Below are 16209 nucleotides of genomic sequence, written 5' to 3' on the forward strand. Positions count from 1 at the left end.
ATTTCACTTCCCCCCTTATTCACCACAATCTACAGTTCACAAATGAGACTAAAAGATCAGAACTAAAAATAGACTTTCCCACTCAGGATGAAACTGGTTTTACAACAGTATGGATTTGTCATATTTGGAATCCATCAATATGTATGCAGTTTCTAAGCCAGAAGATTTTGTGCCAATTGAGTTGTTTTATGTAGCTCAAATGCTTTGTGATATGTTAAAAACAAAGGCTTTTGTAAATGAAATTAACAAAGTACTGTAAAAAGAAAATAATATTGTTTACAAGAAGTGCCTAATGGTATGTTTATCAATAAATACCTCCAAAGAGCCCATGCTGCTTTAAAATGAAATATTGCACAAACCATTTTATCTCACACACTGAAATTGCAATAATAAATTTAGCATACACAAAAATCAGAATCCGCCCATGAACCACGAATCTTGCTGAAGTGGGGGGCTTATGTGCCTTAACCATATAGAGATCGTACCATATGTACAGCCTCAATGGAGGGGTTTCTGTTCAGGGTTCTGACTAATCCGGTGTTCCTGAAGAGGGACAGCATCCTTTTCAGTAGTTGCAGTGGCAAACGTCTGGATTACTAACTGTTCTGTCCTTGCGACACTAGCGAACATGGTCTTGCTGTGCTGGTATTGTGAACAATTGAAAGCATGGTGCCATTACTGTGGGTCAGAAATGAAAGGGGAAGCCACCTGGTAGAATTTTGCACAGAGCATAATTTAACCACTGCCAACACATGATTTAAGAACCATGTAAGAAAGCTGTATACATGGAAGAGACCTGGGGACACTGGAAGGTTTAAGACTGGTTATATAACGGTAAGACAGAGATTTTGAAACCAGATTTTAAACTGTGAGATATTTCCAAGAGCAGATGTGGATTCAGACCATAATTTGTCAGTTATGAACTGCAGACCAAAACTGAAAATACTGCAGAATGACAGAAAATTAAGGAAATGGGAGTTGGGGATAAACCAAAGGAAATAGAGATCACTGAGAGTTTCAGAGGGAGCACTAGGCAACAGCTGACAGAAATGGGGGAAGGAATATTACAGAAGATGAATGGATAGCTTTCAGAGATGAAATTGGGCAGGCAGAAGAGGATCACATAGGTAAAAAAGACAAGGCCAAATAGAAAACCCTGGGTAATGCAGAAGATACTGAATTTAACTGACAAGTGGAGAAAATACAAAAATGAAACAGGTGAGAGAGAATACAAGATGGACAGAAAATGCAAAATTGCTAGAGGACCAATGTAAGGCTGTAGAAGCATACATAACTAGTGGAAAGCTAGCTTCCACTTACAGGAAAATTAAAGATATCTTTGCAGAAAAGAGAAGCAGCTGTATGAATATCAAGAGTTCAGCCAGTACTAAGCAAAGAAGAGAAAGCTGAAGGATGGAAGAAATATATAGATGAACTACATAAGGGAAACAAACTTGACGGTAAAATTATAGAAAGAGAAGGCAATAAGTGGAGATGAGATTAAAGGTACTATGCCGTAAGAGGAATTTGACAGAGCACTGTTTAAAGACATGTGTGGAAACAAGTGTCCTGGAGTAGATGGGAGAGCAAGCAATGACAAAATTGTGCAAGATATACAATACAGATGAAATACCATTAGGCTTCAAGAAGAATGTATTAATTTTAATTCTAAAGACAGCAGGTGTGAATACAACTGAACTGTCAGTTAAATCAGTCATTGTTGTAAAATAGTGACACAAATTATTTGCAGAAGAGTGGAAATACTTGTATGACCAGACCTCAGGAGAGACCAGTTCAGGTTCCGGAGAAGTGTATGAACACTTGAGGCAACAGTGACCCTATGACTTATCCCAGAAGGTAGGCTGAAGGAAGACGAACCTATGTTTATAGCATTTGTAAATTTAGAGAAAGTATATGACAATGTTGACTGGACAACACTTTGAAATTCTCAAACTAGCAGGGATGAAAAAATATAGTGAGTTAAAGCTTATTTGCAAATTGAACAGAAACTAGACTGGAGTTATAAGAACTGAAAGACATGAAAAGGAAGCCATAGTTGGGGGAGGAGCTAGAATAATAGCTTACACCCATTATCATCAAACTGCTCGCTTTATTTGAGCATAACTTGAGCTGACAAGTTATTGAAACTGAGATGATGAATGAAAGAGTGTGACTGACATGAAAAAAGTGTTTCTCTAAATGGGCCTAGGCTAAAACAAATTACGTGGCACTTGAGTCTCACTGCTAGGAAATGTGTTGCCAGTTTTCAGCTCCACTTGATCATCAGCCTCTGTCGGCAAGAAATGGACTTTGGGATATTCAGCAATGCTTTTTTGTCATTCTCATGACACAAAATTTTCTCAAGCATGAGAATAAAATGCAGATTCATTATTACTTGATAAAGTGACTCAGAGAAAGAGCTAAATGATTATGGCAACAACTTTCAATTACAATAAAAATGATTGCAATGGCTCCCTGCAAAATATGTTGCTAACAATTGGTAGCTAGGGAGAAAGCATGGGTATCCACAGAAATTTATCCATGAGAAGGCAAGATTCCAAAAGTGCCACTTTTGATTTACTGAGTTTAAGAATGCACCATGCCCCAATTAATAAATTTGGAAGAACACAAAGCTTATAGTATCTTAAATGCTTGATAGTTATCAATTCAATATTTTTTTGAAGACTATTATTATATCTTGAAAGTAAGCAAATTACATTCATACTTCTCAAGTCCTTTTTTTTATTATTAATATGAATATATATGTGAAAACCTTTTAAAACAATTATCATATTGGTTGGTAGAACCCAACTTGTTAAAGCCAAAATAAACCACATATCCCTAGTTTTGCACATTATTTTGTAGCCATGTCAGTTGTACTGCAGTACTTACAACTCTCTGGGTTAATGTCAGATTGGGTTGTATTGTTTAAGAAGAATATAGTTTAATAAGTTCCAAACATCTGTTATATCTTGATTTTTAACCTTTTCATCCTCTCTTCCATGTAGAAATTGGTATATCTTTTGTAACTGGATCCCAAGATGAAGTACGGGTGAAGACACCGATAATATGGTCTTATTCTCCATACTCTACTACAATCACTCCACCATGTTAAACTGAATGAAGTGTCAGCTCACCTTGCCAGATCAAATGCAAACTGACTGTTGAGATTAAGACGTACAATAGGTAAAGGGCGGCTGCCGGGCAGGTACCCCGTAGAAATGTTTATAATGTGCTGGGTGTTGGAACCATCCCTATCTGTAGCTTCTTATGGGCTGAACAAGAGAACAACAGAGAAAATATCAGGTGCTCTATTTTGGCAATGGCCTGTAAGTGTTCATATCCCCAAAAACTGCAAAACAACACCAAAACCAGTGTGATGACAAGACACTGCTATAATTTCCCTTGAAGAACATCACAACCAAACAATGTAGAGTTTACCAAAGCCACAGTGTTTTCCTTTGCATTCAGCAATGCTAAATCTGTGATTCCACTGAATCATTTCTAGAAATATGTGCGAATCCTGTATGTGCCTCCTCTTGCTCTCCCCCGTCCTCCCTACAGGACGACTATGGGACAATGTAATGTGGTCTGGAATTTCATGAAGATATTGTCACACAAAAGAATGCGGTTTATTTCAGGCACTGGAATATCCAAGTAGGGTTTTACTTCTGGGCTTCTATGGTCAAAGTATGTAGAATACAATCATTTAGCAATGCAACATATAGCAGTCACATTGTCATTGTTCACTGTCTGTGATGTCACATTGTGGGCAGTGGTATCAGAAAAGTTTAACTGTATTGTTTTGCATGCACAATTTTTTTATAATTTTTGTGTGAAAGTCATAGTCTACTTGGCAGAACAGTAATTTTGACTTTTGAGAGCCTTTCCTCTTCCTTGGAGTCTCTGTCTGTCTTTGCTCTGGCATTTCCTCATTTCTTTTACAGGGTCAGCTTGTTATTTGTTATACACCTGGGGCATTGTTGATACACTTGTTAGCCAGTTGCATTTCCTCATGCCACTATCCTCCCCTCCCCTCTACTAAGAAAGAAAGTTGTGCACTCTTTCTCTCTGTGATCAGTGTAATTTCTCGTTAATTTGTGACAGAATTTTAGTTTTTGTGTATTATGTAACTGAGTTCAAAGTGCGGAACAAGCCCATTGTTTAACTAGATGGATATGGGAAACTGCCTACAAGCCACATTCAAGCTGACCTGCTCCCCAGCCCTGTTCATCACACCACGAGTTGGGCTCAAACCTAGGCTGCATTGCCTTCCTGGTAGAGAAAGCAAGCACTATGTGCACCCAAACATCCTGCTGGGATGCTCAGTTGCTCTGGATTTTATTTACAAATAATGGCATGTTATTGCTCTGAATTTTATTCATCATCAGATTTAAATGTCAACAAGTTTGACAGGATTCAGCATATTTTTTAAAGTGGAAGATCATTAAATAATCACAGTGAAAATGAAATCATGACTCTACTCTGTCTTTTTACTGTTTGACAAAGTTTTTATTGTTACAGTTCATAACGACAAGGTACACTGAGTGGCCCACATAACTTTGTGATTGCATGATCTATCAGAAAAAGCATGCTAAACTAGAAAATACTGTGGAACAAACTGCTGAAGTCAATATGAGAAACTATGTGCCATTTAACTGTTAATAAGTTATTTCCATAATGTTAAAAGTTAATGTTAAATGCAAAATCAAAAAAATATGATTGCTTGTTTCTCAACTTACAATTTTGTTACTAAAAATGATGTGCTTTTTTTTTAGTTTTCCAGCCCTAAATTTCGTTATTGGTAATAAAAAGCACCATTATAGTTTAATTAAGCAGTAATGCGCAGCAGCTCCAGATCATTGACAAATTCTCCCACCCCTGGGGTCTATCTTGGAGCCAGTCCTGTGTTGAATGATATGTGAAGGAAACCAAATTGAAATTTGGAAAGGGATTTACAAGTTCAGGGAAAAGAATGAAAAACTTTTAAGGTTTTCTGAGGACATTGTAATTCTGTGAAAGATTGTAAACAAAGGTAATAAACTGTAGCCAAATTAAGTCGGACAACACTGAGGGAATGAGATATTAAAAGTAGTAGATGAGTTTTGCTATTTGGGCAACAAAATAACTGATCATGGATGAAATACAGAGGATATAAAATGCCGACCGACAATATTATGAACAATATTTCTGAACAAGAGTAATAGGTGAACATCTAATATCATTTTAAGTATTAGGAAATATTTTCTGAAGGTAGTTGTCTGTAGTGTAGGTAGCCTTGTGTGGAAATGAACCATGGACAATAAGCAGTTCAGTCAATAAGAGACTTACAGATTTTGGAATGCGGCACTATAGAACAATGGTCAAGATTAGATGCGTAGATCACCTAATTAATGAGGCAGTACTGAACTGATTTGGGAAAAAGAGAAATTTCCAGCACATATTAACTAAATGAAGGGACTGGGTGATACGGCACATCGTGAGACATCCAGGAATTGTCAATTTGGTAACGGAAGTGCAGGTGATAAAAATTATACACGGAGACCAAGGCTTGCATACAGTAAGCATAGTGAGAAGGATGTAGATTGCAGTACTTAGGAAGCAAGAAAGAGGCTTGCACAAGAGAGACCAGCATTGAGAGCTGTATTAAACCAGTCATCCAACTGAAGATATCAACAACAAAATGAGAAGAGGCACAAACATTTTTGGTGAAAATACACATAAATTTAAGAATGCAGAGGGTCATAAGAGAGTGTATATGGGTGTCATAAATGACTTTCTGTTCAAACTATGCTGTCTGATACAAGAGGAAGTGCAATTTGTCGATGATCTGTCTAATGGTGCCTTACTCCAGTAACAAAACCAATTACCAACTTTTAAGTGATGAATCTAGGCACATTCTACAACCTGCTCCATATCTCTCCCACAGGAATCAAGAGGACAAGACTAAACAAAGTACAGTGGACTTGGAGGCTAAGCAATCATTCTTCCCGCACTCCATACATGAATGGAACAGCAAGAAGCCCTAATAACTGTTATAAAGGAAAGTACCCTCTGCCATACACTTCATAGAAGTGCATGTAGTCTTATAAACATGCCAAATTTGTTGGCAGATGCTGCCTCTATGAAAAAAAACCTGTGCAATAGAGCTACAGCAAACAATTACTTCAGTATATTCACTGCCTGTATGGAAACTTAAGAAGTTTCTTCTTAAGAAAAATATTTTTGGTATCTCATTCTTCCTTCTGTTTAGATGATTAGTATACAGTAAAACTGAATCAGAAATGATGTCATTTAGTGGCATAAGGAATTACTGCACAGTGCCATAAACCTGCAAAATTTTATAATGTGCTGTTCAACAAAAAGAAATTAATCTACAAACATAGTGTGAGTGTGTTCAATCAGAACATGTTACACAACTCTCTATCAATGATTATGCAGCTGGAATTCTTTAATTCTATGGCTGATGTTCCCCAACTGATACTTCTTGAACTCAGATGATATTGTTTCTAGTTTGAATTTTCTTTAGGTGTTATTGACAAATTATAGCCGTATATTATTTCAGTGGAAGAAACTATATCAATGTTGTAGGACAATCACACATGTACAGCTGCCTACAAGTCTGTATTCTGCCATAACAATTGCTTTGTGAACATATATAAAACCTACACCTAATTTCATTTACTGTATTCAGTGATGGCAATGAGAATTGTTTTTTAGATTTAAAATGGCAAGTGCGAGATTTGTATGTGAACTTTTGAAAGTTGAACTAAGTTTCTTTGCATCAAATACATATTACTCAGGATTTAAATCCATAAATGCATATTAAATTAATTGCCCAATCAGTCGTTACTCAGAAACTTCAGTATTTTTCCTTCAGTGTAACTTACCCAACAAATACACTTTAAAGGAACAAGTTGCAGTATTTCCAGCTTGGTCGTAAGCAACATAGGCGATAGTGTAGGTGCCCCACAGGAGAGTTTGCCCTGGACGATGCCCATTCTTTTCTTCAACACGAACCACACCCACATTATCACTGAAGTGCGGTTCATCCCATGTCACAATGGCAGACCCATTTTTGGCAAGCACCCACAAATCTCCAGGGCAATGTTCCACTCGGGGTGGCACCTTTATTAAGAGAAAATCTACATAATTAATCAGAAAAATAGTAAACAAAGATTATAAACAAAAGTACAGAAAAACTAGAGAATCATCTGAATACTAAGTATCTGTATTATTAGAAACACTTATACAAAAGGCATGAGAAAGCTGCCACTATGTTCCACATAGTTTATCTGCAATAGGCAAACACAGTTTATGCACCTGTCTGCCTTTTGTATTGAATGCAAAATAATGAAGCAAAAAATAAGATTGTTACTGACAGTACTATTAAAATCACTATGGTAAAACTACAAGAAACTGCTCCATACCTTGTCCACCTGCAGCTGCTCGCAATGAGCTCCTGAATATCCTGGAGCACATAGTCTTTGTCCGCAATGTGAAGGTACAACACGTTCTACACCTCCCACAGTAATGTCATATCCAGCCCATGTCAATGCTAGCCCACGGTACAAGACAGGTTCAGTTCGACAGTCGCGCACCTATGGGATGTACAAGACAGGGGAAAGAAAAATTTAACTCAGATATAATGTCACAGCAACTTCCACATAGTGTTCATGTCTACTAGTGCATGAAATTGTTCCTTAATGAATATCTAAGCAACAGTGCACAGAAGTTAATCCAGATCAAATATTTACTCAATTATTTCTACACTGCATTTGGCCACATCCACATCTACAAAAAATGACTACAAGCGGTACACTTAAAAAAGTAACTTACTTGTTTCTGAATTTCATTTGTGACATCAAGAGCCCTGTTCCACACCTGCACCTTTGTCAAATGACCCTGGAAGCCTGATTCAATGTATCCCCTTGGGTTGCTGGCACTCGGTTTTCCCAATGTCACCCAGGCACTAAAACACATTTTTCCTTGTAAAAATCTGATGCATCTGACTGCACTTAAGAATGCACTGAATTGCCAATCAATTTGTGAACTTACTGTTGAGGTAATTTCCGACCACCGCCATAGCCTTCTACTTTGCTTGCAATCAGTCCTTCTGTAATGAGTGTCAGCTCTCCACCTTTCTCTCCATCCCAGACAATCGCTACATGATGCCATTGACCATCATTAATTGTGGCATATTCTCGGAATCCAAGGTATGCATCCTGAAGGTCCTCAAATAATGACACTTGAACCCCATTGCTGTGGGCTTGCAGCATAACTCGTTTGCCAGTAACAACATGAGGAGAGCTGTAAATTATCATTAAATAAGTTACATAAATCACAGAACAAATTTATTGTTAATTCTGTTGCATTTTCATGGGCAGATTTATACTGATTCACTCACTGAAACTTTGATTCTTTTTAGCACAGGAACTTGTACACCTGTTACTGGAACAATCTGTCTTTCAGACACAGAATACCAGGTTTATCCCAATGAATACATTCTAATGGACTACAATTACATAACATAAGTGGAAAAAGAAAACAATTCCAAGTGTGTTTCTGTTCACCAACTTTCTATGTTTTTTGACCACTTATGGAGTAACATTTTTCAAATATTTAGTGTTACTTATATAGCAAAGATCACTCATTATACACATTGCTTTGAAATTATGATAATGATAATGATTATGCACATTTTATCCAGTGTAATAGATAAGACATGTTTAGTGAAATACAATAGTAATCATCAATTCGTTCATTCAGCACATTCTTACTTCAATAAATTAGTGTGAGGTATGACTTATTTTCAGAAATGATATGTATAAATGTTTTTTTAATTTGCAGATTGTTCTCTGTATAAACATGCAACTTCGTCAAAGCCAGCAAAATGTTTTTGGGAATTACTTATCAAAGAGTAAAAGAACGGCATTTTGAGGTTCCCTTAATTTAAAAATCAAATATATCATACAGATACAATCTGTTATTCTGGGCATGCAGTGTAAGACACGAAAATGATGAACTTTTGGGTAAGTACCACAGTAAGGAATTGTTGAAAAGTCATGTAAAAAATATCTTATAAATACCCATATGAATGAGACCTCAAAAATATTTTGAAGTCCAGTGTGCTTTTAAAGCAGCTGTTGTGTCGATTAGCCCTCTTTTTGGGACTGGTTTCACTTTCATTTGATATCATGTGTAATTGTTGTTCTTTTCATGGCACATGCACACAGGTCTCTGCCATTTGCATAGAACTTCCCAGTGCCACAAGCAGCCATCAAAAGCACTTATTTCGTTTTTAATCATCCTCATACTGAGTATCTGTTTGAGTTTGATGCTTTTGAATTTTCTGTTATTGTAACATACTCTTTGTCTTTCTGCCCTACGTGGTGGCACACTAATATGGCAACACTGTCTCGACTGCCGACAGGGCCCAATACTTTTTGCTCAGGATGAATCATTGCCACGGAAGCATGTCAGGCTACTGATGCTTAACCCATTGCAAACTCCAGAATTACATACCCAGTAGCTACAGACCCAGTGCTAAACACATTGATCAGGAGGTGGAACGCTTGATCACGCTCTGCCACAAGTGTTCAACTCGACAAACAACACTGTTCTTCCCCTCTGGCCAGCACATTTGCTACCTTGAGACAGATTCCATATAGAATTTGCTGGACTTTTCTAGGCATTTGTGATTGCTGGCTGTTTTCAACATTTCCTTATGTTGTTCACTGCCTTTCTACTGCAGAAGATGTCACGACCACGGAATTATCAAAACATTTTTCCTGTCAATGACTTATCTTGTACAGTGGTGTCAGACAAAGGTCCCCTATATTCGGATCCCTGCTTTAAAGATTTTTGCTCACTCAATGGCATACATCAGCAGTTCTACATCTACATCTACATCTACATTCATACTCCACAAGCCACCCAACAGTGTGTGGCAGCGGGCACTTTACGTGCCACTGTCATTACCTCCCTTTTCTGTTCCAGTCGCGTATGGTTCGCGGGAAGAACGACTGTCTGAAAGCCTCCGTGCGCGCTCCAATCTCTCTAATTTTACATTCATGATCTCCACGGGAGGTATAAGTAGGGGGAAGCAGTATATTCGATACCTCATCCAGAAACGCACCCTCTCGAAACCTGGTGAGCAAGCTACACCGCGATGCAGAGCGCCTCTCTTGCAGAGTCTGCCACTTGAGTTTGCTAAACATCTCCGTAACGCTATCACGGTTACCAAATAACCCTGTGACGAAACGCGCCGCTCTTCTTTGGATCTCCTCTATCTCCACCGTCAACCCGATCTGGTACGGATCTCACACTGATGAGCAATACTAAAGTATAGGTCGAACGAGTGTTTTGTAAGCCACCTCCTTTGTTGATGGACTACATTTTCTAAGGATTCTCCCAATGAATCTCAACCTGGTACCCGCCTTACCAACAATTAATTTTATATGATCATTCCATTTCAAATCATTCCGCACGCATACTCCCAGATATTTAACAGAAGTAACTGCTACCAGTGTTTGTTGCGCTATCATATAATCATACAATAAAGGATCCTTCTTTCTATGTATTCGCAATACATTATATTTGTCTATGTTAAAGGTCAGTTGCCACTCCCTGCACCAAGTGCCTATCCGCTGCAGATCTTCCTGCATTTCGCTACAATTTTCTAATGCTGCAACTTCTCTGTATACTACAGCATCATCCGCAAAAAGCCGCATGGAACTTCCGACACTATCTACTAGGTCATTTATATATATTGTGAAAAGCAATGGTCCCATTAACACTCGCTGTGGGCAGCACACTACTACTCAAGATGTGCCCGCCAACCCTCCTGCTGGTGGACAGCCCCGACGTGGATGGCGCAGTTCAGTCCCTCGACGTACCTGTGGTGCCTTTCTCTCATAGGAGCAGACACCAGGCATCCTCAGTGCACCCATAAGGGGCTCGTGCAGTGATACCTCGCACAGTGTTCTGGGTGTCTCCTACCTTGATGCAGGTGCCTCCTGCCTTGATGCAGGTGCCTCCTCCACTAACACAGGCACCTCCACCATGATGCAGGTGCCAGTGCCTGCCGTCCTCCTGCTGGTGCTGCCTGTCTTTCCTCTGGAACTGGGTTCCTCATCTCATTGCACTAAGACTCAAGACCAATACTGAATTAACCTCTGCCTAAGGTGTGCTGGGGTTGTCCTCTTGCTTTCCTGGAAGGGGAGGAAGGAGCAGGTTCATGGTCCCTCCATTTCCACCTCTTCTCACTTGTCCACATGGGTCTGGAACTATTCATGCCAATGACAACTGCATCAGTCATTATGGATGTGTCACCTGTCAGCATGTTGTGCAGGAACAGGCATCTGGTCGCTCTTCCCCCCCAAGGAAAAGGGGAGAATGTACTAACATTTCCACTACTATGCTTTTGCCATCACTACTGCGGTGTGCATCACACAGTCTGAGTAGTGCATCATTCGGTTATTTCAGGCCCCAACCAGAGGCTGCCAGTGAAGGTCCGGTGCCCCAATTGTCTGCAGCTGATTGCTAGTGGCCTGTGGTGGGCAAGTGCCATTTATACTGCCATGCACCAGCTCTGGCTCCAGCCAGCAGTCTGTACCTGTGTCTCGTACATGACACTAAACTGTATCATGTATTGATGTGTATGCTGCCACGTCATGAACTAATAAACAGTGGGTTTCTTATAACCATGTCTTTTATTGTGTTTGGAGTTGCAACATGTTACGTAAATTGATTGACAGTTGGTTCACTTAATTAAGGGCAATATTGTTTGTCCTACGCAGAATATCACGAAAATTCATCAGATATAGGATAGGGTCTGACACCAAAATTTATCATCCATTTGCAAGAAGGACACATCAAAAGCACCTGCTGTAATTTTACATGACCTTTCATTTTCTATTCTGCAGTCTACCAGGGAGGATTATTTTATTAATTTCTAACCAGTAATGAAAAATAACTGCACAGAGAAAGCTACTTTTGAACTTACCTAACACTATACATAGTGAAAAATGTTCCAGCCTCATCCTTTTGTGTGAACTGTACCCACATTGCTACTGTCATGCTCGTTTTAGCACCCAGGTAGAATGGTACAACCAAGGAAGCGCTGCTGCGAGATGGATCACTGAAGTATAAATCATAATCCACTTGGATAGCTGCAAAAAATTAAAATAAGTTACACATTGGTTTTAAATTCTATTATTTAATGGAGGTTTTAATATTTTCTCAACTGATAAATCCCTAGATGCATTATATTAAAGCAGATAAACAAAATCAGTTATGTTTGAATCACAGTCATCTTCGTTCCACTTAACTTTACATCTAAAGAAATACAATTGAAAATATTCCTACTCAAACTAAATATTTTTGCAGCAGTGAAATCCTGAAGAGATTAATACAAACATTAAGAAATATTACTTACTTTTTCTACAGTCCTCTCCTGTTAAATTGAATGGACATTGGCAGTAAAACTTTCCTGTCAAATCTATACATGTTGCAGAAGGAGGACAGGAATTTTCTTTACAGTCAATAATATCTTCTTCACAATTCTTTCCTGCAAAAAGATAAGGGAATTTATCATACTAGGATTTAGTGTAGATGACAATAAGCAAGTATAAGAAATGACTGTTCTTTCCAAATTATAATCTGTTGCATTAATGAAAAAGGAATGGACAAGATACAGGGACACAGTACTAGAAGTGGCCAAATAATGTATTGGAACAGTAGTGTGTAAAGGTAGGATGAAGCAAACAGCTTGGTGAAATGACACAGTCAAGGCAGCCTGTAAAAGGTAAAAGAAGGCATATCAACAATGGTTACATACTAGAACTCAGGTAGACAGAGAAAGTTATGTTGAAGAAAGAAACAAAGCCAAACATATATTTACAGCATCCAAGAAGAAATCTTGGGAAGACTTTGGAAACAGGTTGGAGACTTTAGGTCAAGCTGCTGGAAACCATTCTGGAGTGTAATTAGCAGTCTTCGAAAGGGAGATAAGAAGGAAATGACAAGTATTTTGGACAGGTCAGGAAAACTGCTGGTGAATCCTGTTGATGCCTTGGGCAGATGGAGGGAATATTTTGAAGAGTTGCTCAATGTAGGTGAAAATACGATCAGTACTGTTTCAGATTTCGAGGTAGAATGGGATAGGAATGATGATGGAAATAGAATCACATTTGAGGAAGTGGAGAAAATGGTCAATAGATTGCAGTGCAATAAAGCAGCTGGGGTGGATGAAATTAAGTCAGAATTCATCAACTACAGTGGAATGGCAGGTCTTAAATGGCTACACAGGATAATTGAAATGGCCTGGGAGTCAGGATAGGTTCCATCAGACTGGACAAAAGCAGTAATCACACCAATCTTTAAACATGGAAACAGAAAAGATTGTAACAAGTACAGAGGTATTTCTTTAATCAGCGTGGTGGGTAAAATCTTCTCAGGTATTGTTGACAGGAAAGTGTGAGTATTAGTTGAGGACCAATTGGATGAAAATCAGTGTGGGTTAGGCCTCTTAGAGGTTGTCAGGACCAGATCTTTAGCTTACGTCAAATAATGGAGAAGTGTTATGAGTGGGACAGGGAATTGTATCTATGTTTTATAGATCTAGAAAAGGCATATGACTGGGTTCCTAGGAGGAAGTTATTGTCTGTTCTATGAGATTATGGAATAGGAGGCAAACTTTTGCAAGCAATTAAAGGTCTTTACATGGATAGTCAGGCAGCAGTTAGAGTTGACGGTAAATTGAGTTCATGGTTCAGAGTAGTTTCAGGGGTAAGACAAGGCTGCAACCTGTCTCCACTGTTGTTCATATTATTTATGGATCATATGTTGAAAACAATAGACTGGCTGGGTGGGATTAAAATATGTGAGCACAAAATAAGCAGTCTCGCATATGCGGATGACTTAGTAGTGATGGCATATTCGATTGAAAGTTTGCAAAGTAATATTTCAGAGCTACATCAGAAATGTAAGGACTATGGTATGAAGGTTAGCATCTCCAAAACGAAACTAATGTCAGTGGGAAAGAGATATAAATGGACTGAGTGCCAAATAGGAGGAACAAAGTTACAACAGATGGACGGATTCAAGTACTTAGGATGCATATTCTCACAGGATGGCAACATAGTGAAAGAACTGGAAGCGAGGTGTAGCAAAGCTAATGCAGTGAGTGCTCAGCTACGATCTACTCTCTTTTACAAGAAGGAAGTCAGTACGAAGACTAAGTTATCTGTGCACCGTTCAATCTTTCGACCAACTTTGTTGTATGGGAGCGAAAGCTGGGTGGATTCAGGTTACCTTATCAACAAGGTTGAGGTTACGGATATGAAAGTAGCTAGGATGATTGGGGTCATGTTACACGCATGGGAGATGCAAGGTTACCCAAGAGACTCATGGGTTCAGCAGTAGAGGGTAGGAGAAGTCGAGGTATACCAAGGAGAAGGTACCTGGATTTGGTTAAGAATGATTTTGAAGTAATAGGCTTAACATCAGAAGAGGCACAAATGTTAGCACTGAATAGGACATCCTGGAGGAATTTTATAAGGGGGACTATGCTGCAGACTGAACGCTGAAAGGCATAATCAGTCTTAAATGATGATGATGATGATGATTAATGTTATCTTATTTGCAATGTTAATTTATAAAACAGTGGCTTATACTGTTTTTGCATTATGTTTATCAGCCTCGGGGTGTGGGAGATTCAGTAGAAGGAAAATAATGACACTTAAATCTATACTCGGTGTTAACAAATTTCTCTTCTTCAGAAACGCTTTTCTTGCCATTGCCAGTCTACATTTTATATCCTCTCTACTCCAACCATCATCAGTTATTTTGCTCCCCAAATAACAAAACTCCTTTACTACATCAAGCGTCTCATTTCCTAATCTAATTCCCTCAGCATCACCAGACTTATTTCGACTACAGTCCATTATCCTCGTTTTGCTTTTGTTGATGTTCATCTTATATCCTCCTTTCAAGACACTGCCCATTCTGTTCAACTGCTCTTCCAAGTCCTTTGCTGTCTCTGACGGAACTACAATGTCATCGGCGAACCTCAAAGTTTTTATTTCTTCTCCATGGATTTTAATACCTACTCCGAATTTTTCTTTTGTTTCCTTTACTGCTTGCTCAATATACAGATTGAATAACATCAGGGATAGGCTTCAACCCTGTCTCACTCCCTTCCCAACCACCACTGCTTCCCTTTCGTGCTCCTCGACTCTTATAACTGCCATCTGGTTTCTGTACAAATTGTAAATAGCCTTTCGCTCCCTGTGTTTTACCCCTGCCACCTTTAGAATTTGAAAGAGAGTATTCCAGTCAACATTGTCAAAAGCTTTCTCTAAGTCTACAAATGCTAGGAACGTAGGTTTGCCTTTCCTTAATCTTTCTTCTAAGATAAGTCGTAAGGTAAGTATTGCCTCACGTGTTCCAACATTTGTATGGAATCCAAACTGATCTTCCCCGAGGTCGGCTTCTACCAGTTTTTCCATTCGTCTGTAACGAATTCGTGTTAGTATTTTGCAGCTGTGACTTATTAAACTGATAGTTATGTCATTTTCACATCTGTCAACACCTGCTTTCTTTGGGATTGGAATTATTATATTCTTCTTGACGTCAGAGGGTATTTCGCCTGTGTCACACATCTTGCTCACCAGACGGTAGAGTTTTTCCAGGACTGGCTCTCTCAAGGATGTCAGTAGTTCCAATGGAATGTTGTCTACTCCTGCGACCTTGTTTTGACTCAGGTCTTTCAGTGCTCTGTCAAACTCTTCACGCAGTATCGTATCTCCCATTTCATCTTCATCTACATCCTCTTCCATTTTCATAATATTGTCCTCAAGTACATTGCCCTTGCTCTATATACTCCTTCCACCTTTCTGCTTTCCCTTCTTTGCTTAGAACTGGGTTTCCATCTGAGCTCTTGATATTCATACAAGGGGCTCTCTTTTCTCCAAAGGTCTCTTTAATTTTCCTGTAGGCAGTATCTATCTTACTCCTAGTGAGGTAAGGCTCTACATCCTTACATTTGTCCTCTAGCCATCCCTGCTTAGCCATTTTGCACTTCCTGTCAATCTCATTTTTGAGACGTTTGTATTCCTTTTTGCCTGCTTCGTTTACTGCATTTTTATATTTTCTCCTTTCATCAACTAAATTCAATATTTCTTCTGTTACCCAAGGATTTCTGCT

The 16209-nt window shown here is 38.9% G+C and overlaps 1 protein-coding gene across 4 annotated transcripts in view; it reads right to left on the minus strand.

Moving 5' to 3' along the window:
• LOC126329244 (sushi, von Willebrand factor type A, EGF and pentraxin domain-containing protein 1) overlaps window positions 1–16209 on the minus strand; it is a 505108-nt gene that overhangs the window by 238408 nt on the left and 250491 nt on the right. For all 4 annotated transcript variants that reach the window (XM_049996139.1, XM_049996137.1, XM_049996136.1 and 1 more), the window contains exons 46-51: window positions 12440–12571; window positions 12008–12173; window positions 8059–8310; window positions 7840–7972; window positions 7431–7601; window positions 6891–7128 (exon numbers count right to left, since the gene is read on the minus strand). In XM_049996139.1, the coding sequence (XP_049852096.1) occupies window positions 6891–7128; window positions 7431–7601; window positions 7840–7972; window positions 8059–8310; window positions 12008–12173; window positions 12440–12571 (1092 nt within the window). The remainder of the gene's footprint in view (window positions 1–6890; window positions 7129–7430; window positions 7602–7839; window positions 7973–8058; window positions 8311–12007; window positions 12174–12439; window positions 12572–16209) is intronic.

The sequence above is a fragment of the Schistocerca gregaria genome, chromosome 2 (assembly GCF_023897955.1).
Source record: "Schistocerca gregaria isolate iqSchGreg1 chromosome 2, iqSchGreg1.2, whole genome shotgun sequence".
Taxonomy (NCBI): Eukaryota; Metazoa; Arthropoda; class Insecta; order Orthoptera; family Acrididae; genus Schistocerca; species Schistocerca gregaria.